This window comes from Pseudophryne corroboree, chromosome 7, assembly GCF_028390025.1.
Source record: "Pseudophryne corroboree isolate aPseCor3 chromosome 7, aPseCor3.hap2, whole genome shotgun sequence".
In the NCBI taxonomy this organism is placed as follows: Eukaryota; Metazoa; Chordata; class Amphibia; order Anura; family Myobatrachidae; genus Pseudophryne; species Pseudophryne corroboree.
The window spans coordinates 155,024,372-155,050,291 of NC_086450.1; the positions used below are offsets into that span (position 1 = coordinate 155,024,372).

The 25,920-nt window shown below is 43.2% G+C and overlaps 1 protein-coding gene across 1 annotated transcript in view; it reads right to left on the reverse strand.

The window, feature by feature from the left end:
• Positions 1-25,920, reverse strand: part of LRP1B (LDL receptor related protein 1B) — a 1,835,733-nt gene that overhangs the window by 1,304,504 nt on the left and 505,309 nt on the right. Inside the window, exons 4-5 of the mRNA XM_063932605.1 lie at positions 24,776-24,895; positions 22,837-22,965 (exon numbers count right to left, since the gene is read on the reverse strand). Of these exons, the coding sequence (XP_063788675.1) occupies positions 22,837-22,965; positions 24,776-24,895 (249 nt within the window). The remainder of the gene's footprint in view (positions 1-22,836; positions 22,966-24,775; positions 24,896-25,920) is intronic.

Consider the following 25,920-nt stretch of genomic DNA (forward strand, 5'->3'; position numbering starts at 1 on the left):
GATTGACAGCTAAACCAAATAAAAACAGGGTGCTTATACCCTCTCCAGCTAAGGTCAGCTCTCAAGTATTTTTTGAATGTGAATATCAATTGCTGCCACTTACTGCTTTTAATTTACTTTTTAACTAGCACATGCACGTTTTTATTTTTAGTGGTTACCATGATTACCAAACTGTTGAGACTGGTCACCTGTGTGGTCACAGGCTGATGACTACATCATTCAATGCATTGTGATCCTAGCTGCATAGACTGTGAGGCATTCATGGCATCCCACAGGTGAGTATGTTTAGCACAGTTGATGGGGAGGTGTCAGGTATATATTGTTCTAAAATTGTATTGCAGATTCATCCCTGACGATGTGCTGCTGATTGAATTCATTAACTCTACTTTGAAAACAGCTAAGTCTCCTGACAGTGCTGCTGCTGTGTGTGTGTGTGTGTGTGTGTGTGTGTGTGTGTGTGTGTGTGTGTATATATATATATATATAAAATACTGTATATATAAACTCACAAGACTTACAAATTTACATAGATAGTGTTCTCAGTTGGTCTACAGGGACTGGAGCCCGTAGTAAATTGACAGGGCTTCAGCAGAGTCAGCGGTGACCAGTGGGTCCCATCTTCCCATCTTTCAGTCCAGCAGCAGTGGCAGGTGCACCAACACTTGCTGCTGGGCTGTAAGATGGGACCCAACATCATTGCTGCAGTGTAGGCTGAGCTGAACCAGGCAGTAGTCATCCTTTTACCCTATTGCAGGTTGAAAGCAGGGCTCCTGGGTCAGAAGAGCAAAGTGCGGCTTTCAAGCCCTGAAAGGGCACAAGCAGGTGTCCTATCAGGGCTTGGAAGCAGAAGGCAGGTTTCTCCATTGCCTCTGGGAGTTACGCTAGGGTTGCCACTTAATGCATCATCGACTCCTGGAGATCCACCCACACAATTCCAATTCCCCGACACCAAGCAATGTTCATGTAAATAAAATGATGTACCATATTTATAAAATAGTAAATATGTATTTTATTAGAAATACACCAAATTTTGGTACGCACCTTTTTTTAATTTGTATTCTAATTCTTAAAGCTATATTTATCATTTGAATGCACAGACTTTAATACGTCTAGCTTTGAACAAACAAATGCTGTCTGTCTGTCTGCCACACTGAGCGACACTGGGCACTACTAGTGCCATAATAGCCTAGGTGAGTACATTTAAATAATCTACTTAGATTACAAATAACCCCCTTCAGAATAGCTCCCCCACACAGGAGAGCACAGACAACAAATCCAGAACACACAAAATTTATCCCACTACACCAGAGGTTCTCAAACTCGGTCCTCGGGGGCACACACAGTGCATGTTTTGCAGGTCTCCTCACAGAATCGCAAGTGAAATAATTAGCTCCACCTGTGGACCTTTTAAAATGTATCAGTGAGTAATTAATACACCTGTGCACCTGCTGGGTTACCTGCAAAACATGCACTGTTAGGGCCCCCGAGGACCGAGTTTGAGAACCTCTGTACTACACCAACACATATGGTATAACCTTGCATAACCTTCCATAATCCAACTCCATGGGAGCAGTGAAATTAAGCCATTCACAGCCATCCCGCGCGCCGCACACACCTCCACCCGCACCGCCCCCAGCATTCCCACTGGTTTGTGGGTTGGTGGAGGTGGAGCTGTGCTAAAACTGACAGGTCTGTGTCAGACTGACACAGACCTGTCAATTTTAGCAGAGCTCCGCCTTCACCAGCCCACAAACCAATGGGCCTGCAGGGGCGGGGCCTGCGGGGGCGGGGCCGGCAGCAGGGCATGCGGCGCGCACATAGGGGATGGGACGGCCGTGACTGACACAGACCTGCCTCCATTCCCACCTCCATTCCCAGGTCCCCTTATTCCACTCCCAGACCTGCCTCCACTCCCAGGTCTGCTTATTCTGGCAGAATCCTCGAATCCGGGTGAGGGGAAAAACCTGCTGGAGGGTTGGCACTGAATCCTGGAAATTCGGGAGAGGTGGCAACACTAAGTTACTGGTCTGAATAAAAAAGTTCTGATATGCTTTATGTTTTGAAAGCAGTTGCATTAATTCCTTTGTCCATCTAAATAAAGATACAACACGAATGAGCCATGTAATCCAAACTGCTGATAAAAGTATAGGCAGGGCTAGGGGGAGGGTTTAATTCAGCTTGTCACCTGTCCCGGATGAAGGCCAGTTGGGCTGCTACGTGCTGGAGCACCACAACAAACTGAACACGCTGCCGACTGTCGTCTGTACACGGCACATAGCAGCACACCTAATTACTGTACAGCAAGACTATATCCCAGAAGTGTCACTGTTGCAGACAGAGGACCTGCGCCCCAGCTTCTCCCGATCTACCCGCTGCCATGGTGACTGACTCCTCCAGCTGTGCATGCTGCTCTTCTGACCGGCTCCTCCCACTGTGCCTGCTGCCCAGGTGATGGCTCCTCCCAATGTGCATGCTGTCCTTGTGACCAGATCCTCCCGCTGTAACCACTACCCATGCACAAATGCTATTCTACCTACTGAGTGAGTGGTTACTCATGGCAGGTTCCAGATTAGAATGGACTATTTCTGTGGGGTTTATGTGTGTCAAGTGTCCAGGATTTACCTACTTTTCCATCAACTGCACACTTTCCAACCATTTTTGGTAGGGTGAGACTAACCCCTCAATTTATGTTGTATTTTATATTTGAGCATTTTATTCTATTTTTATTTATGGTAATATACCTTTTCACTAATTTATTGCTTAATCCCTTGAAACTATACCGATTATTTGGGTAAAGAGAATTGCTATTATCTCACTATTTATTATTCTGATAATTGTGGTTTTCTGTGCAAAAATGTCCCTTTCAACCATTAGTGCTGGATTTGGCTCCCAGGTAAAAATTTGCCAGCTAGGCCCTGTACACCAGATCAGTCTTTATTACAGTTTAAGTGTTATTCTTTTTATTAGCCAAGGTAAAGTACACCTAGAAACACCCTTCTCCACTAAAGTGTATTTGGGGGGGGTTTGCTGAATTACTGTCTTGGCCCAGGTGATGAATGTCCTAGTTTCGGCCCTGGCATAGGGATATTTCTAATGCCACCAGAATTCATTCATCAGCAATTCATAATATATATTCCTGTTTTTCAATTAGTTGTCAATTTAAGCAGTTAGGGCACTTATTTAATTATGAAAATTTTAATTGTTAATCAACCATTATTGGTTCAAGCTGAAGAACACTCTAGCAAGAACTATGGTTTTTGGTTCCATAAATATTAAACTACTTTTAAAGCGGTAGAAATTTGTGAAAATACAGATCACACCCGAAGGATTGAAAACATAACAACTTATGTATTTTTATTCATGCAACCTTATCTGCAGGTTCCCCATAACTCAAAGGCAAATTAGACTTCAGCTTTTCTTGCCGAGAGGCAAATAAAATGTCATGTCTACATTTTTTTTCTTTAAAACACAGTATTGATTCCAACTTGTTACACTTTGTATAGAGCTTGTTCCTTTCAACCTACAGGGGTTGACAGCTTTAATGAATTATGTAGACAAGAGGAAAACAGAATCCTCCATATTTATTCATTGCACAAATGCGCACTGATGTCTGGATTGGTTCCTTATTAAATGACATATTCTCAATCATTTGAATACTGCCGGAAGCTACACAAACTTTTTAAAACTGTATTTCAGTGACACTAAAATTGTGTCATCAACAGTGGCCATTTAGGCAGTAATCTGGCAGGGGTTGGACATTGACAACTCCACCTGCCTGTAAGAGGAGTTTTCATCTAGGGACTATCAATGCTTGGCTTCTAAAACTATATCAAAGACACATTAGAGGAACACTACTAAAACTAAAATACATTTAACATTGACTATTCCTTGTTGGCAAACTCATCTTTAAAGAAAAATTATCATATATATCATGTTTATTGTTTCAGTGACAATTGTAGTCTATTTTTTAAGTGGTGTCGATGTAATATTATTGTAGGTCATCCACAATATCAGAAAGTGCCATTGTAAGACTAGGGCATCTCCAGATATAAATAAATAGAAATATTATAAAAAATATATCAAGGGAGCGCTATATAAATTTCTAAATTTATTAATTACACTGTATTAAAAAAACAAGTAAAAAATGTCATCATAACAAAACAATTGATACATATAACACAAAATAAATAAAATTCATACTATACTTGGTATAGCTATTGCAAGTCACTGATTATAACATGACCTAATAAAAAAGTGATACATGCTGTAAAAATCCTTTTGTAGGAGAATGCTATTAGCATATATATATATATATATATATATATATATTAGAGATGAGCGGGTTCGGTTCCTCGGGATCCGAACCCCCCCGAACTTCACCTATTTTACACGGTTCCGAGGCAGCCTCGGATCCTCCCGCGTTGCTCAGTTAACCAGAACGCGCCAGAACATAATCATCCCGCTGTCGGATTCTCACGAGATTCATATTCTATATAAGGAGCCGCGCGTCGCCGACATTTTCATTCGTGCTTTGGAGATTGAACGGAGAGGATGTGGTTGCGTTCTCTCCCTGAAAAGCTCCGTAATCTGTGCTCAGTGTGCTGAAAATATCGGTGCTCAGTGTGCTGCAAATAATCTGTGCTCAGTGTGCTGAAAATATCTACGTTCTCTGCCTGAAAACGCTCCATATCTGTGCTCAGTGTGCTGCAAATATCTGATCAGTGTGCTGCATTGTGGGGACTGGGGACCCGCAGTATATATAGTATATAATTTTCTATAGCTTTTACACTGCTTGTCAGGACACATGGTCACAGTTACACCGCTCTGTACTGATATATACAATAATAGATATACTTTTCTATAGCTTCTATATTGCTTGTCAGGACACGTGTCACAGTTACACCGCTCTGTACTGATATATACAGTAATATATAAACTTTTCTATAGCTTCTATACTGCTTGTCAGGACACATGGTAACAGATACACAACGCTCTGTACTGATATATACAATAATATATATACTTTTCTATAGCTTCTATACTGCTTGTCAGGACGCATGATCACAGTTATACTGCTATGTACTGATATATACAATAATATATATACTTTTCTATAGCTTCGATACTGCTTGTCAGGACACACATGGTTCATAGTTACACCGCTCTGTACTGATATATACAATAATATATATACTTTTCTATAGCTTCATACTGCTTGTTAGGACACATGGGTCACAGTTACACTGCTCTGTACTGATATATACAATAATATATATATATTTTTCTTATTTTCTATAGCTTCTATACTGCTTGTCAGGACACATGTGTCACAGTTACACTGCTCTGTACTGATATATACAATAATATATATAATTTTCTATAGCTTCTATACTGCTTGTCAGTACACATGGGTCACAGTTACACCACTCTGTACTGATATATACAATAATATATATACTTTTCTAAAGCTTCTAGTATTACAGTGCAGCATTTTGGTAACCAACAGTATACATATATAGTACAATACAGTAGGCCATTGCTATTGCTATATTACTGGCATATAATTCCACACATTAAAAAATGGAGAACAAAAATGTGGAAGGTAAAATAGGGAAAGATCAAGATCCACTTCCACCTTGTGCTGAAGCTGCTGCCACTAGTCATGGCCGAGATGATGAAATGACATCAACATCATCTGCCAAGGCCGATGCTCAATGTCATAGTAGAGAGCATGTAAAATAAAAAAAACAAAAGTTCAGTCAAATGACCAAAAAAACAAAATTAAAATCATCTGATGAGAAGCGTAAACTTGCCAATATGCCACTTACAACACGGAGTGGCAAGGAACGGCTGAGGCCCTGGCCTATGTTCATGGCTAGTGGTTCAGCTTCACATGAGGATGGAAGCACTCATCCTCCCACTAGAAAAATGAAAAGACTTAAGTTGGCAAAAGCACAGCAAAGAACTGTACGTTCTTCTAAATCACAAATCCCCAAGGAGAGTCCAATTGTGTCGGTTGCGATGCCTGACCTTCCCAACACTGGACGGGAAGAGGTGGCGCCTTCCACCATTTGCACGCCCCCTGCAAGTGCTGGAAGGAGCACCCGCAGTCCAGTTCCTGATAGTCAAATTGAAGATGTCACTGTTGAAGTACACCAGGATGAGGATATGGGTTTTGCTGGCGCTGAGGAGGAAATTGACAAGGAGGATTCTGATGGTGAAGTGGTTTGTTTAAGTCAGGCACCTGGGGAGACACCTGTTGTCCGTGGGACTAATATGGCCATTGACATGCCTGGTCAAATTACAAAAATAATCACCTCTTCGGTGTGGAATTATTTTAACAGAAACGAGGACAACAGGTGTCAAGCCGGGTGTTGCCTTTGTCAAGCTGTAATAAGTAGGGGTAAGGACGTTAACCACCTAGGAACATCCTCCCTTATACGTCTCCTGGAGCGCATTCATCAGAAGTCATTGACAAGTTCAAAAACTTTGGGTCACAGTGGAAGCAGTCCACTGACAACTAAATCCCTTCCTCTTGTAACCAAGCTCCTGCAAACCACACCACCAACTCCCTCAGTGTCAATTTCCTCCTTAGACAGGAAAGCCAATAGTCCTGCAGACCATGTCACTGGCAAGTCTGACGAGTCCTCTCCTGCCTGGGATTCCTCCGATGCATCCTTGAGTGTAACGCCTACTGCTGCAAGCGCTGCTGTTGCTGCTGCTGGTAGTCGATCGTCATCCCAGAGGGGAAGTCAGTAGACCACTTGTACTACTTCCACTAAGCAACTGACTGTCCAACAGTCCTTTGCGAGGAAGATGAAATATCACAGCAGTCATCCTGCTGCAAAGCGGATAACTCAGGTCTTGGCAGCTGCGGTGGTGTTAAACGTGTGTCCGGTATCCACCGTTATTTCACAGGGAATTAGAGAATTGCTTGATGTACTGTGTCTCTGGTACCAAATACCATCTAGGTTCCATTTCTCTAGGCAGGCGATACCGAGAATGTACACAGACGTCAGAAAAAGAGTCACCAGTGTCCTAAAAAATACAGTTGTACCCAATGTCCACTTAACCACGGACATGTGGACAAGTGGAGCAGGGCAGACTCCGGACTATATGACTGTGACAGCCCACTGGGTAGATGTATTGCCCCCCACAGCAAGAACAGCAGCGGCGGCACCAGCAGCAGCATCTCGCAAACGCCAACTCGTTCCTAGGCAGGCTACGCTTTGTATCACAGCTTTCCATAAGAGGCACACAGCTAACAACCTCTTACGAAAACTGAGGAACATCATCGCAGAATGGCTTACCCCAATTGGACTCTCCTGGGGATTTGTGACATCGGACAATGCCACCAATATTGTGCGTGCATTACATGTGGGCAAATTCCAGCACGTCCCATGTTTTGCACATACATTGAATTTGGTGGTGCAGATTTTTTTTAAAAACGACAGGGGCGTGCAAGAGATGCTGTCGGTGGCCCGAAGAATTGCGGGCCACTTTCATCATTCAGCCACCGCGTGCCGAAGACTGGAGCACCAGCAAACACTCCTGAACCTGCCCCGCCATCATCTGAAGCAAGAGGTGGTAACGAGGTGGAATTCAACCCTCTATATGCTTCAGAGGATGGAGGAGCAGCAAAAGGCCATTCAAGCCTATACATCTACCTACGATATAGGCAAAGGAGGGGGAATGCACCTGACTCAAGCGCAGTGGAGAATGATTTCAACGTTGTGCAAGGTTCTGCAACCCTTTGAACTTGCCACACGTGAAGTCAGTTCAGACACTGCCAGCCTGAGTCAGGTCATCCTCCTCATCAGGCTTTTGCAGAAGAAGCTGGAGAGATTGAAGGAGGAGCTAAAATGGAGCGATTCCGCTAGGCATGTGGGACTTGTGGATGCAGCCCTTAATTCGCTTAACCAGGATTCACCGGTGGTCAATCTGTTGAAATCAGAGCACTACATTTTGGCCACAGTGCTCGATCCTAGGTTTATAGCTTAGGTTGTATCTCTCTTTCCAGCAGACACAAGTCTGCAGATGTTCAAAGACCTGCTGGTGAGACACTTGTCAAGTCAAGCAGAACGTGACCCGCCAGCAGTTCCTCCTTCACATTCTCCCTCAACTGGGGCTGCGAGGAAAAGGCTAAGAATTCCGAGCCCACCCACTGGCAGTGATGCAGGGCAGTCTGGAGCGAGTGCTGACATCTGGTCCGGACTGTCAACGATTACTGACATGTCGTCTACTGTCACTGCATATAATTCTCTCACCATTGAAAAAATGGTGGAGGATTATATGAGTGACCGCATCCAAGTAGGCACGTCAGACAGTCCGTACGTATACTGGCAGGAAAAAGAGGCAATTTGGAGGCCCTTGCACAAACTGGTTTTATTTTACCTAAGTTGCCCCCCTCCAGTGTGTACTCCGAAAGAGTGTTTAGTGCATCCGCTCACCTTGTCAGCAATCGGCGTATGAGGTTACTTCCAGAAAATGTGGAGAAGATTATGTTCATCTAAATGAATTATAATCAATTCCTCTGTGGAGACATTCACCAGCAATTGCCTCCAGAAAGTACACAGGGACCTGAGATGGTGGATTCCAGTGGGGACGAATTAATAATCTGTGAGGAGGGGGATGTACACAGTGAAAGGGGTGAGGAATCGGATGATGAGGAGGAGGTGGACATCTTGCCTCTGTAGAGCCAGTTTGTGCAAGCAGAGATTGATTGCTTCTTTTTTGGTGGGGGCCCAAACCAACCAGTCATTTCAGCCACAGTCGTGTTGCAGACCCTGTCACTGAAATGATGGGTTTGTTAAAGTGTGCATGTCCTGTTTATACAACATAAGGGTGGGTGGGATCAAAATTACCCCCAAATTTTATGATTTAAGCTGTTTTTGAGGGGTTTTTGAAAAATAAACACCCGAATCCAAAACACACCCGAATCCGACAAAAAATTTTCAGGGAGGTTTTGCCAAAATGCGTCCGAATCCAAAACATGCCCGCGGAACCGAATCCAAAACCAAAACACATAACCCGAAAAATGTCCGGTGCACATCTCTAATATATATATATATATATATATAGAACATGGAAGCAGCCCGGCACTCCGTTGTCCCCAGCGGGATAATGCTCCGGTGCCCTCCTAGGGGTATGGCAACCCCAATATGTACAGCAAGGGAGAAGCGGCGGCACTCAGAGACTTTCACTTTCACGGATAATAAAGCAAAGGGTGCATTTATTAGGTCAACGTTTCGGGGGACAGACCCCCTTCTTCAGGCACATGTCGACCTAGAAACCCTGTCGACCTTCCATCCATGTCGACCTAGTGACTGTCTACCTCTAGTGGTCGACCTAAACATTGTCGACCTAGACACTGTCGATCTTCAGACCGGATCCCGTATTGCCCATACTTGCATATGTTTGGCTCTGCAGTTTGCGCAGTGTGGAAACACATAAGTAGAGATGTGCAGCGGACACTTTTCGGGTTTTGTGTTTTGGTTTTGGATCTGGTTTGGTTTTGCCAAAACCACCCTTTTGGGTTTTGGTTTTGGATCTGAATAATTTTTGAAAAAAACATAAAAACAGCTAAAATCACAGAATTTGGGGGTAATTTTGATCCTACGGTATTATTAACTTCAATAACATTCACTTCCACTCATTTCCAGTCTATTCTGAACACCTCACAATATTGTTTTTAGGCCAAAACGTTGCACTAAGGTCGCTGGATGACTAAGCTAAGCGACACAAGTGGGCGGCACAAACACCTGGCCAATCTAGGAGTGGCACTGCAGTGGCAGACAGGATGGCAGTTTAAAAAAAAAAGCCCCAAGAGCACATAATGCAAAGAAAAAAAAGAGGCGCAAGATGGAATTGTCTTGGGCCCTCCCACTCACCCAGGCCCTGCCACCCTCCCATATGTTGTTTAAACAGGACATGCATAGTTTAATAAACCTATAATCTCAGTGACAGGTGGTCCCCCTGGACAAAGCTTGCCAAGTTCTCTGAGTCATAGCTAGCTACAAACATACCACCTCCTTCTTTGATGACTATTCACATTATGAGAAGAGGCAAGAGGAAGAGGACAGTGTCAAAAAGGTGATTAAAAATTAGAGAGGCATACGCAATCAGGAACAACACACTGGCTTTCACCTCCACTCCTGTATTGGTGTGGAACAGAAAGGACTTCAACCAAGCAAATATCTAATTATTAATTACCACATTACTGGACAAACTGAAAAACTAGGGGCTAAAGCCTCCAAATTTGTACTAGAGATGAGCGCCTGAAATTTTTCGGGTTTTGTGTTTTGGTTTTGGGTTCGGTTCCGCGGCCGTGTTTTGGGTTCGACCGCGTTTTGGCAAAACCTCACCGAATTTTTTTTGTCGGATTCGGGTGTGTTTTGGATTCGGGTGTTTTTTTCAAAAAACCCTAAAAAACAGCTTAAATCATAGAATTTGGGGGTAATTTTGATCCCAAAGTATTATTAACCTCAAAAAACATAATTTACACTCATTTTCAGCCTATTCTGAACACATCACACCTCACAATATTATTTTTAGTCCTAAAATTTGCACCGAGGTCGCTGTGTGAGTAAGATAAGCGACCCTAGTGGCCGACACAAACACCGGGCCCATCTAGGAGTGGCACTGCAGTGTCACGCAGGATGTCCCTTCCAAAAAACCCTCCCCAAACAGCACATGACGCAAAGAAAAAAGAGGCGCAATGAGGTAGCTGACTGTGTGAGAAAGATAAGCGACCCTAGTGGCCGACACAAACACCGGGCCCATCTAGGAGTGGCACTGCAGTGTCACGCAGGATGTCCCTTCCAAAAAACCCTCCCCAATCAGCACATGATGCAAAGAAAAAGAAAAGAAAAAAGAGGTGCAAGATGGAATTATCCTTGGGCCCTCCCACCCACCCTTATGTTGTATAAACAAAACAGGACATGCACACTTTAACCAACCCATCATTTCAGTGACAGGGTCTGCCACACGACTGTGACTGATATGACGGGTTGGTTTGGACCCCCCCCAAAAAAGAAGCAATTAATCTCTCCTTGCACAAACTGGCTCTACAGAGGCAAGATGTCCACCTCATCTTCACCCTCCGATATATCACCGTGTACATCCCCCTCCTCACAGATTATCAATTCGTCCCCACTGGAATCCACCATCTCAGCTCCCTGTGTACTTTGTGGAGGCAATTGCTGCTGGTCAATGTCTCCGCGGAGGAATTGATTATAATTCATTTTAATGAACATCATCTTCTCCACATTTTCTGGATGTAACCTCGTACGCCGATTGCTGACAAGGTGAGCGGCGGCACTAAACACTCTTTCGGAGTACACACTTGTGGGAGGGCAACTTAGGTAGAATAAAGCCAGTTTGTGCAAGGGCCTCCAAATTGCCTCTTTTTCCTGCCAGTATAAGTACGGACTGTGTGACGTGCCTACTTGGATGCGGTCACTCATATAATCCTCCACCATTCTATCAATGTTGAGAGAATCATATGCAGTGACAGTAGACGACATGTCCGTAATCGTTGTCAGGTCCTTCAGTCCGGACCAGATGTCAGCATCAGCAGTCGCTCCAGACTGCCCTGCATCACCGCCAGCGGGTGGGCTCGGAATTCTGAGCCTTTTCCTCGCACCCCCAGTTGCGGGAGAATGTGAAGGAGGAGATGTTGACAGGTCGCGTTCCGCTTGACTTGACAATTTTGTCACCAGCAGGTCTTTCAACCCCAGCAGACCTGTGTCTGCCGGAAAGAGAGATCCAAGGTAGGCTTTAAATCTAGGATCGAGCACGGTGGCCAAAATGTAGTGCTCTGATTTCAACAGATTGACCACCCGTGAATCCTTGTTAAGCGAATTAAGGGCTGCATCCACAAGTCCCACATGCCTAGCGGAATCGCTCCGTGTTAGCTCCTTCTTCAATGCCTCCAGCTTCTTCTGCAAAAGCCTGATGAGGGGAATGACCTGACTCAGGCTGGCAGTGTCTGAACTGACTTCACGTGTGGCAAGTTCAAAGGGCATCAGAACCTTGCACAACGTTGAAATCATTCTCCACTGCACTTGAGACAGGTGCATTCCATCTCCTATATCGTGCTCAATTGTATAGGCTTGAATGGCCTTTTGCTGCTCCTCCAACCTCTGAAGCATATAGAGGGTTGAATTCCACCTCGTTACCACTTCTTGCTTCAGATGATGGCAGGGCAGGTTCAGTAGTTTTTGGTGGTGCTCCAGTCTTCTGTACGTGGTGCCTGTACGCCGAAAGTGTCCCGCAATTTTTCTGGCCACCGACAGCATCTCTTGCACGCCCCTGTCGTTTTTTAAAAAATTCTGCACCACCAAATTCAAGGTATGTGCAAAACATGGGACGTGCTGGAATTTGCCCATATTTAATGCACACACAATATTGCTGGCGTTGTCCGATGCCACAAATCCACAGGAGAGTCCAATTGGGGTAAGCCATTCCGCGATGATCTTCCTCAGTTGCCGTAAGAGGTTTTCAGCTGTGTGCGTATTCTGGAAAGCGGTGATACAAAGCGTAGCCTGCCTAGGAAAGAGTTGGCGTTTGCGAGATGCTGCTACTGGTGCCGCCGCTGCTGTTCTTGCGGCGGGAGTCCATACATCTACCCAGTGGGCTGTCACAGTCATATAGTCCTGACCCTGCCCTGCTCCACTTGTCCACATGTCCGTGGTTAAGTGGACATTGGGTACAACTGCATTTTTTAGGACACTGGTGAGTCTTTTTCTGACGTCCGTGTACATTCTCGGTATCGCCTGCCTAGAGAAGTGGAACCTAGATGGTATTTGGTAACGGGGGCACACTGCCTCAATAAATTGTCTAGTTCCCTGTGAACTAACGACGGATACCGGACGCACGTCTAACACCAACATAGTTGTCAAGGACTCAGTTATCCGCTTTGCAGTAGGATGACTGCTGTGATATTTCATCTTCCTCGCAAAGGACTGTTGAACAGTCAATTGCTTACTGGAAGTAGTACAAGTGGGCTTACGACTTCCCCTCTGGGATGACCATCGACTCCCAGCGGCAACAACAGCAGCGCCAGCAGCAGTAGGCGTTACACGCAAGGATGCATCGGAGGAATCCCAGGCAGGAGAGGACTCGTCAGACTTGCCAGTGACATGGCCTGCAGGACTATTGGCATTCCTGGGGAAGGAGGAAATTGACACTGAGGGAGTTGGTGGGGTGGTTTGCGTGAGCTTGGTTACAAGAGGAAGGGATTTACTGGTCAGTGGACTGCTTCCGCTGTCACCCAAAGTTTTTGAACTTGTCACTGACTTATTATGAATGCGCTGCAGGTGACGTATAAGGGAGGATGTTCCGAGGTGGTTAACGTCCTTACCCCTACTTATTACAGCTTGACAAAGGGAACACACGGCTTGACACCTGTTGTCCGCATTTCTGGTGAAATACCTCCACACCGAAGAGCTGATTTTTTTGGTATTTTCACCTGGCATGTCAACGGCCATATTCCTCCCACGGACAACAGGTGTCTCCCCGGGTGCCTGACTTAAACAAACCACCTCACCATCAGAATCCTCCTGGTCAATTTCCTCCCCAGCGCCAGCAACACCCATATCCTCCTCATCCTGGTGTACTTCAACACTGACATCTTCAATCTGACTATCAGGAACTGGACTGCGGGTGCTCCTTCCAGCACTTGCAGGGGGCATGCAAATAGTGGAAGGCGCATGCTCTTCACGTCCAGTGTTGGGAAGGTCAGGCATCGCAAACGACACAATTGGACTCTCCTTGTGGATTTGGGATTTCAAAGAACGCACAGTTCTTTGCGGTGCTTTTGCCAGCTTGAGTCTTTTCAGTTTTCTAGCGAGAGGCTGAGTGCTTCCATCCTCATGTGAAGCTGAACCACTAGCCATGAACATAGGCCAGGGCCTCAGCCGTTCCTTGCCACTCCGTGTGGTAAATGGCATATTGGCAAGTTTACGCTTCTCCTCCGACAATTTTATTTTAGGTTTTGGAGTCCTTTTTTTTCTGATATTTGGTGTTTTGGATTTGACATGCTCTGTACTATGACATTGGGCATCGGCCTTGGCAGACGACGTTGCTGGCATTTCATCGTCTCGGCCATGACTAGTGGCAGCAGCTTCAGCACGAGGTGGAAGTGGATCTTGATCTTTCCCTAATTTTGGAACCTCAACTTTTTTGTTCTCCATATTTTATAGGCAGAACTAAAAGGCACCTCAGGTAAACAATGGAGATGGATGGATTGGATACTAGTATACAATTATGGACGGACTGCCACGGTTAGGTGGTATAAAAAAACCACGGTTAGGTGGTATATATTATAATAATAATACAATTATGGATGGACGGACTGCCTGCCGACTGCCGACACAGAGGTAGCCACAGCCGTGAACTACCGCACTGTACACTGGTTGATAAAGAGATAGTAGTATACTCGTAACAACTAGTATGACACTATGACGACGGTATAAAGAAAGAAAAAAAAATACCACAGTTAGGTGGTATATATTATAATAATAATACAATTATGGATGGACGGACTGCCTGCCGACTGCCGACACAGAGGTAGCCACAGCCGTGAACTACCGCACTGTACACTGGTTGATAAAGAGATAGTAGTATACTCGTAACAACTAGTATGACACTATGACGACGGTATAAAGAATGAAAAAAAAACCACGGTTAGGTGGTATATATTATAATAATAATACAATTATGGATGGACGGACTGCTTGCCGAGTGCCGACACAGAGGTAGCCACAGCCGTGAACTACCGCACTGTACACTGGTTGATAAAGAGATAGTAGTATACTCGTAACAACTAGTATGACACTATGACGACGGTATAAAGAAAGAAAAAAAAATACCACGGTTAGGTGGTATATATTATAATAATAATACAATTATGGATGGACGGACTGCCTGCCGACTGCCGACACAGAGGTAGCCACAGCCGTGAACTACCGCACTGTACACTGGTTGATAAAGAGATAGTAGTATACTCGTAACAACTAGTATGACACTATGACGACGGTATAAAGAAAGAAAAAAAAATACCACAGTTAGGTGGTATATATTATAATAATAATACAATTATGGATGGACGGACTGCCTGCCGACTGCCGACACAGAGGTAGCCACAGCCGTGAACTACCGCACTGTACACTGGTTGATAAAGAGATAGTAGTATACTCGTAACAACTAGTATGACACTATGACGACGGTATAAAGAATGAAAAAAAAAACCACGGTTAGGTGGTATATATTATAATAATAATACAATTATGGATGGACGGACTGCCTGCCGACTGCCGACACAGAGGTAGCCACAGCCGTGAACTACCGCACTGTACACTGGTTGATAAAGAGATAGTAGTATACTCGTAACAACTAGTATGACACTATGACGACGGTATAAAGAAAGAAAAAAAAATACCACAGTTAGGTGGTATATATTATAATAATAATACAATTATGGATGGACGGACTGCCTGCCGACTGCCGACACAGAGGTAGCCACAGCCGTGAACTACCGCACTGTACACTGGTTGATAAAGAGATAGTAGTATACTCGTAACAACTAGTATGACACTATGACGACGGTATAAAGAAAGAAAAAAAAATACCACAGTTAGGTGGTATATATTATAATAATAATACAATTATGGATGGACGGACTGCCTGCCGAGTGCCGACACAGAGGTAGCCACAGCCGTGAACTACCGCACTGTACACTGGTTGATAAAGAGATAGTAGTATACTCGTAACAACTAGTATGACACTATGACGACGGTATAAAGAATGAAAAAAAAACCACGGTTAGGTGGTATATATTATAATAATAATACAATTATGGATGGACGGACGGACTGCCGACTGCCGACACAGAGGTAGCCACAGCCGTGAACTACCGCACTGTACACTGGTTGATAAAGAGATAGTAGTATACTCGTAACAACTAGTATGACACTATGACGGTATAAAGAATGAAAAAAAAACCACGGTTAGGTGGTATATATTATAATAATAATACAATTATGGATGGACGGACTGCCTGCCGACTGCCGACACAGAGGTAGCCACAGCCGTGAACTACCGCACTGTACACTGGTTGATAAAGAGATAGTAGTATACTCGTAACAACTAGTATGACACTATGACGACGGTATAAAGAAAGAAAAAAAAATACCACGGTTAGGTGGTATATATTGTAATACAATTATGGATGGACGGACTGCCTGCCGAGTTCCGACTGCCGACACAGAGGTAGCCACAGCCGTGAACTACCGCACTGTACTGTGTCTGCTGCTAATATAGACTGGTTGATAAAGAGATAGTATACAATACATACAACAATATACTACTATACTGGTGGTCAGGCACTGGTCACCACTAGTCACACTGGCAGTGGCACTCCTGCAGCAAAAGTGTGCACTGTTTAATTTTAAATTAATATAATATTATGTACTCCTGGGGGCTCCTGCTATAACAACCTGCAGTGCTCCCCAGTCTCCCCCACAATTATTATAAGCTTTGCCTTTTATACATTGATGTGCAGCACACTGGGCTGAGCTGAGTGCACACAGACTGAGTCACACTGTGTGACTGGCTGCTGCTGTGTATCGTTTTTTTTCAGGCAGAGAACGGATATAGCAGAGAACGGATATATTATATTAAAATAAATAAAAGTTAACTAACAACAACTGCACTGGTCACTGTGGTAAACTCTGTCTGACTCTGCACAATCTCTCTCTCTCTTCTAATCTAATTTCTAATGGAGAGGACGCCAGCCACGTCCTCTCCCTATCAATCTCAATGCACGTGTGAAAATGGCGGCGACGCGCGGCTCCTTATATAGAATCCGAGTCTCGCGAGAATCCGACAGCGTCATGATGACGTTCGGGCGCGCTCGGGTTAACCGAGCAAGGCGGGAGGATCCGAGTCTGCTCGGACCCGTAAAAAAAACATGAAGTTCGTGCGGGTTCGGTTTCAGAGAAACCGAACCCGCTCATCTCTAATTTGTACCCCCTTCTCCATGTTCAGGGATTAAGATGATCTCGGATTTAATGCTGGGATGCAAATAAACTGGTGTATACCACAGGATCAATATTTGATATTTTCCCCTCTATGAAGTCTGGAGACTTATTTTGTGAAAATCTCATGGGTTTCTTATTTTCCATTTTTTATTGCATTTTTATTTACATATTTTGTAGCAGATGCCTTATTTTTGTTTTTCACAGCTCCCAGTTACACGCATGTGAGCATACCTGTGTGTCTCAGTTACATGCATGTGAGCATACCTGTGTGTCTTGTTTATTTTATTCCTATTTTATTTTTAAATAAAGCAGCCCCTCTGATGTTTGAACAGCCCCTCCTGAGCCCCCACAGCAGCCCCGGATGGGGCAAGTTGAGTTTGGGTGGGTTCGGTAAAGTACTAAGCAAGACTGTGCAGTGAATTTTTTTGTTATTGAGCCCCTGCCCTAGTGGAGCTTACCACTCTACAGTTGAAACTAATTTCATACTATAAGTAGGACTGTGGTAGTAAGCAATGCTAACTTCTGTGCCCACAGCATGCCTCAGCCTTGCAAGCCAGACATCTTCCTCGCTGTAAGCCACCATGAGACTCCATACTGGGCCTTATTCAGTAACTGTTTGTGCCTCACAGGAGCTCCTGGCTCATCTAGTGCTGCAGCGCAATGGAAAGCTGATGCAATGCAAGATCAATGAAACTCTGTTCTTCTAACACCGCGAGGTCTTGCGATAACCCTACACAGCCCTTAGGAAAAGAAGATCCCTGTACAACAATGCACATCTACTAAATACATAATCCCAAAATGTGGAACATCAATAATAAATCAAAATTAAGGTTGACTAATTAGAGACATTTGCAGGAAAAAAAGGTACTACCACCTATACGCGCTATCCAACACAATATATAAATGATACAGTAGGTAATGTACAAACAATGTGTTATCAATTAAGAATGTCCCAAAATTTTGTAAGATGGACCAAGGGAAACGTTCTATGAAAGTGAGAGAGAACTTCCACGGGGTACACACCGTATTCACTTATGACGAGGGATGTTCAATGTTCTTGAGAGTTTCTATTTCAGTCAAATGTTCATTTGGTGGAGGTCAGTAGACGGGAGCTCTTCCAAAATTGGTACACAGTTTTCTCGAAAATATAAACAGTGGAGAAACCAATGGTATAGTATGTTTTGACCAATGTATTTGAAAAAAAGGTGAAGGAAACTGTAAGTATTCTAAACGGTTGGAATAATTCCAACGTACCAAACTTACGTAAATACGTAAGTGGATCCTTATATCAAGGTATCTTTAGCAGGTACAAGGAAGTAGGTGCTTTAAAGGGAATATCCTATAGAGTAGAGAAGGATTTTCCACAGGCTACACACCGTACTCACGTTGACATTGGAAGTTTGAAGCCTCCAGTTGGAGGTTCATCTGATGGATATCCTTGAAATGGAGCCTCTTCACACTGGTATACGGTCTCAGGTGTGCAGTATGTAGTACAGTGTGTGTCAGGATCTCCAGGTTTCACAGTGCTAGCAGGCCAGGGAACATAGCTATGTATTTACGTAAATTTGGTACGTTGGAATTATTCCAACCGTTTAGAATACTTACAGTTTTCTTCACCTTTTTTTCATATATATTGGTCAAGACATACTATACCATTGGTTTCTCCACTGTTTATATTTTCGAGGAAACTGTGTACCAATTTTGGAAGAGCTCCCCTCTACTGACCTCCACCAAACGAACATTTGACTGAAATAGAAACTTTCAAGAACATTGAACATCCCTCGTCATAAGTGAATACGGTGTGTACCCCGTGGAAGTTCTCTCTCACTTTCATAGAACATTTCCCTTGGTCCATCTTACAAAATTTTGGGACATTCATCATTGATAACACATTGTTTGTACATTACCTACTGTATCATTTATGTATTGTGTTGGATAGCGCGTATAGGTGGTAGTACCTTTTTTTCCTGCATATGTTCTATTGGATATTGTGTGACATCTCCCTCTACACACCCGTCGCAGCAATCCAGAGGGCGCGGTAGGAATTTTTCTAATTTTTTAGCATAATTAGAGACATTTATTTGAGGGAGTCCCTAACGTGAAAAAAATGAGAAGAACCTCTCTCTAATGCTCCGGCAGAAAATATCACTATTACCTCTCTGGCAGTTGTGCTGGATTATGATTCAGTCTCTTCTGAGTCACACTGACTTTGGCCACAAATGTGGTCTCTCCCCAATTTATTTAAAAACACTTTGTCAAAATAGCAATTTCCATCTTTGCGGCTATGTTTTCACAAATCTGTTTGTGATATTGAACCTTGTTTTTCATATCTGTGCTACGCTTTAATTTAAACCTAGGATCAAGTACAGCAGCACCCCTTGAATTATACAGCAGTGCCCCTGAACTTATACAGCATAGGCAGCCCCCTAGAGAATTACACAGCACAGCACACAGGCAACAGCACCCCTCGACTTAAACGGCACTGGGGAAGCACCCTTGGACTGATAGGGCAGAGGGGCAGCACCCCATATAGGGCCGCACCCCTGGAATGATGTGGCAAAGAAGAGACGTGCAAGATGGAATTGTCCTTGGGCCCTCCCACCCACCCTTATGTTGTATAAACAGGACATGCACACTTTAACTAATCATTTCAGCAACAGGGTCTGCCACATGACTGTGGCTGAACTGATTGGTTTGTTTGCCCCCCCCCAAAAAAAAAAAAAAAAAGCAATTAATCTATCCTTGCACAAACTGACTCTACAGTGGCAAGATGTCATCATCATCCTCAGATTCCTCCCCTCCCCTTCAGTGTTTACATTTTCATCCTCACAGAGAAATTATATTCAAACAAAACCACATCATTCAGGTGTCAGTTTGCTGCTTATGCTATTACCCAAAGTTTCTGAACTTGACAATAACTTATGATGAATGCACTGCAGGTGACGTATAAGGGAGGATGTTCCTAGGTGGTTAATGTCCTTACCCCTACTTATTATGGATTGACAAAGGCAACACATGGCTTGATACTTGTTGTCCGGACTTGTGGAGTATAATTCCACACCGAAGCGGTGGCTTTTTTGGCATTTTGCCCAGGCATGACAAAGGGCTTTTTCATCCCATGTCCAACAACTGTCTCCACTGGTGCCTTATTCAAACAAACCACATCACCATCAGAATCCTCATTGTCAACTTCCTATGTAGCACCAGATACACCCATATCCTCCTCATCCTGGTGTACTTCTACAGTGACATCCTCAATTCTATATCAGCAAGTGGACTGGTGGTGCTCCTCCCAGCACTTGCAGAGGGTGTGCAAATGGTGGTAGGAGCCTCCTCTTCCCATACAGTGTTGTGAAAGTCAGGCCTAGACATCGCAACTGCGGACAGGGCCAACACCCCTGTATTTTCACAACACCCCTGTAATTTTACAGCATAGAGGACCAGTGTACTTTTATTTTTACAGCATACAGGACCAGTGTACTTTTATTTTAACAGCAGCACCCCTGTATTTTGACAGCTTACTGGACCAGTGTACTTTTATTTTAACAGCAGCACCCCTGTATTTTTACAGCATACAGGACCAGTGTACTTTTATTTTAACAACAGCACCCCAGAATTTTTACAACATACAAGACAAGGCCAGTGTATATTTATTTTACTGCACCCCTCAATTTTTACAGCATACAAGACAAGGCCAGTGTACATTTAGTTTAACAACAGCACCCCTGATTTTTACAGCATACAAGACAACCCCTGTATTTTCAGTGCATACATGAGGACAGTGTACCTGCCCCCTGTACAACACAGTGACAGCCATGACTGCAACACCCATGTACAGATGCAGCACCCCTAGCAGCACATGAAACACCAGTGACAGCCAGGACAGCACCCATAACAGCACAGGTACACCACAGTGACAGGAGCAACAACTCTACAGAGCACACACTGACCCCACCTGATGTCACCACCCACAGAGAGACAGATGTCTGTCTCCCTCACTCTCCAAGTCCAGAGTGAAAATGCCGGCAATGGGCGGCTGTTTAAATGGAATCCAAAACCTGTGAGAATCCGATAGTGGGATGATGATGTTTTGCCTAGTTCTGGTTTCCGAGTCAGACTCGGAAACTGTCTCGGAACAGGATGTTAGGCGGAGTTCAGTTCTCTGAGAACCGAACCCGCTCATCTCTACACAAAAGATATATTCAACAGGGACGCCAAAATGAGGTTGGGCTAGAGCTGATCAACTGGGCGCAGGCCTGTTTTAAGGGCCCAGAGGGGGCTTGAAGTAGCTGCAGAGGTGGACAAATGACCTCCATTTGTAGCATGCAGCGCTTCACAGCACTGCACATAGTATTTGACCATTTTATTTTAGTAGGGGACATGGCCATGCATTCTGGATTGGGTTACATCCCCTTAGTTATCTCTCAACAGCACTGATGTTCGGCTAGCCAATTTACTTACATTCCTGCATCAGCGCTCTTAGCTGAAAAAACACCTGTCTATTCTCCCTGGAAATTACATTACCCCCAACTTTGATGCAGAGATATAGTTACCGAGTTTAGCATTAACAAACTTGAGTTCATAGGTATATCCTTAGTAGGTTTACCCTCCATCAATGATTATTTGAACAGTGAGTGGAATAGTCTTGATAATTGGGCACATTTAACATAATGTCCCAGATTTGGGTGATTAGTAAAGGAACAAAATCTACAAATATAAAAATAACCTTATTAAACATGTATGGAGCTTCATGAACCCTTCTCTCCAGTTTTTTTTAGTGGCCACCCTTGCCCCCTCAATAGGCCCCCTTACCCCCTTACCTGTCCTCTCTATTGGCAAGACCTTGTTTTATTGTCAATATTCTTCTGCTATATCAGGGATGGGGAACCTTCGGCCCTCCAGCTGTTGTTGAACTACACATCCCAGCATGCCCTGCAACAGTTTTTGCATGGCCAAATAGCAAAACTGTAGCAAGGCATGCTGGTATGTGTAGTTCAACAACAGCTGGAGGGCCGAAGGGTCCCCATCCCTGTGCTAAATAAAGAATCAGTTTTATTCATATTGGAAAGCATTTTTATTACATTCAAATTAAACTACACAACAGTAAGCTGATTGTTGTACACAGCATGGAACCTTTCTCAGCCAATAATTGCTGATAACGGATGATAATAGCTTGCACTGAGGTAAATAACAAGCTTAACAAAATGTCACATTAGAATTCCTTTGAATGTATGGGAACATTGCTTGTACATTTGCAAAAACATTTGTGAAGATTACTTGAAGCCTTCTCATATTGGGGCCGATGCAGACTTCAGTGCAAGTTGCCATTAATTATACCTACTCTATATTAGTGCACAGAGAAAATAGGCATATTTCCCTTATTCTGAGACGCACACATCTATGTGTCCGTACTGCTCCTATCCATGCACTTGGTTTCATACTTGCTGATATTAGTACCCACTAGAACCAGTCCTATCCCTGGTGCAAACGAGCTGACACATCATCACTAAACGTAGCCAATGTCTGAACCCCCTTTATGCCCTTTCAGCCGGAAGTGGAGATGCGACTGTGTTGTATATAACCGAACATACAGCCTATAGATGTATGTAACATAGCATACACAGTACAGAAACATGTATGATTTATTTCAAAACTTACTTGTGTTAAGCACTGTATTTGCCCCATTGTATCTACCTGCATTTTGGCTTTAGTAGTGACCTCTTATTTTCAATTGCAAACAAACAGTAAGCAACAATATAAAACACCTGTTTCTGTATAGAAAATAATGACTTACCATTTTTTTCTTTGCACGATCTGTTGTCAGACTGAATTAAGTACCCCTCTACACAGCTGCAAGTGTATGAACCCTGTGTATTTCTGCAAGTCTGGCTACAAGAGCCATATACCCCACATTCATCAACATCTGAAAGAGATATGATGGCGAAAGATTAATCACCTATTGACTACAGTATATTATGCTTTCAAAAACTGAGTAGAATTATTTACTATCAAATAAGAACTTCTAAATACTACTACTACTACTACTACTACTACTACTACTACTACTACTAATAATAATAATAATAATAATAATAATAATAATACATGCATTTATAAGATGTTTATATCCCTTACTATCTGCCATGCATCAAACATAGGGGTAAATGTATTAACCTGGAGAAGGCATAAGGAAGTGATAAACCAGTGATAAAGCAGTGTTAAGTGCACGGTGATAATGCACCAGCCAATCAGCTCCTAACTGTTAATTTACATATGGGACCTGATTGGCTGGTGTATTTATCACCTTGCATTTATCACTGGTTTATCACTTCCTTATGCCTTCTCCAGGTTAATACATCTGCCCCATAGTTTGTGAAAAAAGTGGGATAAAGATGTGAGAGACAGAAAGATATACTGTATATGGCAGAGAGATTACGGTACAAAGAGATAAATGCCTAATAGATTGGATGACATAGTGGAAAAGAGGAATTGTGAGAGGCTCATTTATCAGCAACAGAACATGCAAATTTGCTACTTGTTGATTTGCATTTCTATATATGTGCCATCATATCCCATAGCACTTTACTTAAGCTTGCAATCTGCAGGGTAATATGAATACATAAGGTTAAGTGCTACATATTGTATATTGGTGCAGCCAGATTGCAAGTGTAAAAAGTGCTTAGTGGGCTATACAATCCTGTCACACAGCAAATTTGGTCTGACGACAAGGCATTTTTTTAAATATGTAAAAGAACACATGTAACTTTTGTGTGAACTGTGTAAAGGTGTCATAATTGGGTATAAGAGCCTAGAGAGGTTAAGTTCAGGCATTAGAAGTTTCTGGAAGACATAACTTTTCAGGGGACACTTGAAGATTGGAAACTAAAAGATTCTTCATAAATACGCCTGTTTATCTACTCAATGCATATAGAGGAGCACACCATACAACTCTCAAAAAATAAGCAGGATAGTCCTGATTCGAGGACTATGCAGTGGCTCGTCCCAATGGTTTGGTGCTTGGAGTACAACTACAAAGCAGCATACCATTTTTCAGTGCTAGCCCAGGCCCCCATGAGTGTGATCCTGGTGGACATGACCACATCCCAATTGTAATGTGGCCAATGCCCTGTCCCTAGCCACAGACTATAGATATTGCCACTGATTTTGGATGCATCTTCGTGCATCTGAGCTGGTAAGTCATTTGGAGTATTGTGGGCCAACATGGAAATTTTATGCAAAGAGATTCCCCGTGGGAAAGCCCTTTTAACAAGGATTACAGATATACAGTATATAATATATATGGGACAGATAGATATGAGATTGATATGAGATAAATAGAGAGAAAGCAGCATTGTTTGTTGTGTGTGTGCAGTTCTCCCTGTTTCTGCTAGGTGCCAGATATGCAGCTATTTATAAAGCTGTAAAATCAATGAAGGCATGTTATGGGGAATGATGCCTAGGTGTTTCTGAGCAGACAGCAGAGTATTTTTTGCTTATTATTATTATTTCTGGATAGCTATTGCAGTCATCATAAATAGTCATGGCTGCATCAAATGTATGCAAATGTTCATGCTGAATCCTTCATAAAGCATGCAGGAGGATGCCAAGGTAGTTCACTACACAGGCTTACAGTTTCTTGTGATGCAATATGATGCCTCTAAATGTTAAAGCATGACTGCCTCTCTGGCACATTATAAAGAGCAAGTTTATCCCACATACAATTAGTCTCTTACCTAGGCAGGTTTTCCTGTCTGCTGCTAAATCATAGCCCTCCCTACAGTAGCACTGTGTGCCATTTCTGCTGATTCCACATCGGTACTGGCAGCTCTGTTTTTGACATGTTGATTGCAGTTCTAAAAGAAAAGGTAAAAATATAAAATCAGGTATAATTTTCCAGCCATTTACCACAGTCAGTTTTGGGCAGAAAGTTTCAAAGAGGTGGATATGTTCTTTTGTAGCTTCCAAAAGTAAAAAAAAGAGACGTCTCTCAGAATTATTCTGTCTTTTAAATGTTACAGTAACTGTACAGTCCAGATATTGGACCCTGCAATTGAGCAGTGTTGTGTTGAAACTAGAGAGATGCATAACTGACTATTGGCTTATTGCAGTGTAGCTCATGTCAATTACATAAATGTATACCATAACTTTACTCTAAATATAAACACACACAAACACAGACAAGTGGATTTAAATTAGGTTAGATATTTATTTTAGTAAACAGAAAACTTGCATATTAGATAGTACCTGTGCCGGACTGGCTGACTGGGGAACCGCTTCCGGTCCATTTAAGCTGGACAATGTTTAGAGGCACCTGGTTCTCTGCACTCGCACCTGCAATCACCTCCTATGCAGGTAGTGGGTGTAAAGAGCCGGGTGTTTCTAAACATTATCCTGGCATAAATGGACTGGAAGCAGTACCCCAGTCAGCCAGTCCGACGCTGGATAGTACTGTACTTAAGCAAAAGTATTGTGGGCAAGAAAGGCTGGACTGGACTAGAACACAATAAAACCTACAACCAACCTAATAAACCTGCATTATAAGCAAGAACCACAAGGTGCACAAAACACACAATTATAACATGGGTATCCAAATCATCCTTCTAAACTTAACAACCCTTCCTGTAAAGGGTAGTGTTTGCTGCCTTCCTGTAAAGGGTAGTGTTTGCTGCCTTCCTGTAAAGGGTAGTGTTTGCTGCCTTCCTGTAAAGGGTAGTGTTTGCTGGTCCATATAAGGGTGGTGGAACAGCTACAAAATAGTTATCAAGGTGAGTTCACCACAAAACATATAAAATGCAAATATAACACTGAACTTAGAATTTAAAACTTGCATCGTATTCTTTTACATTGTGTTTTCCCACACACCCAAAAATCGCTAACA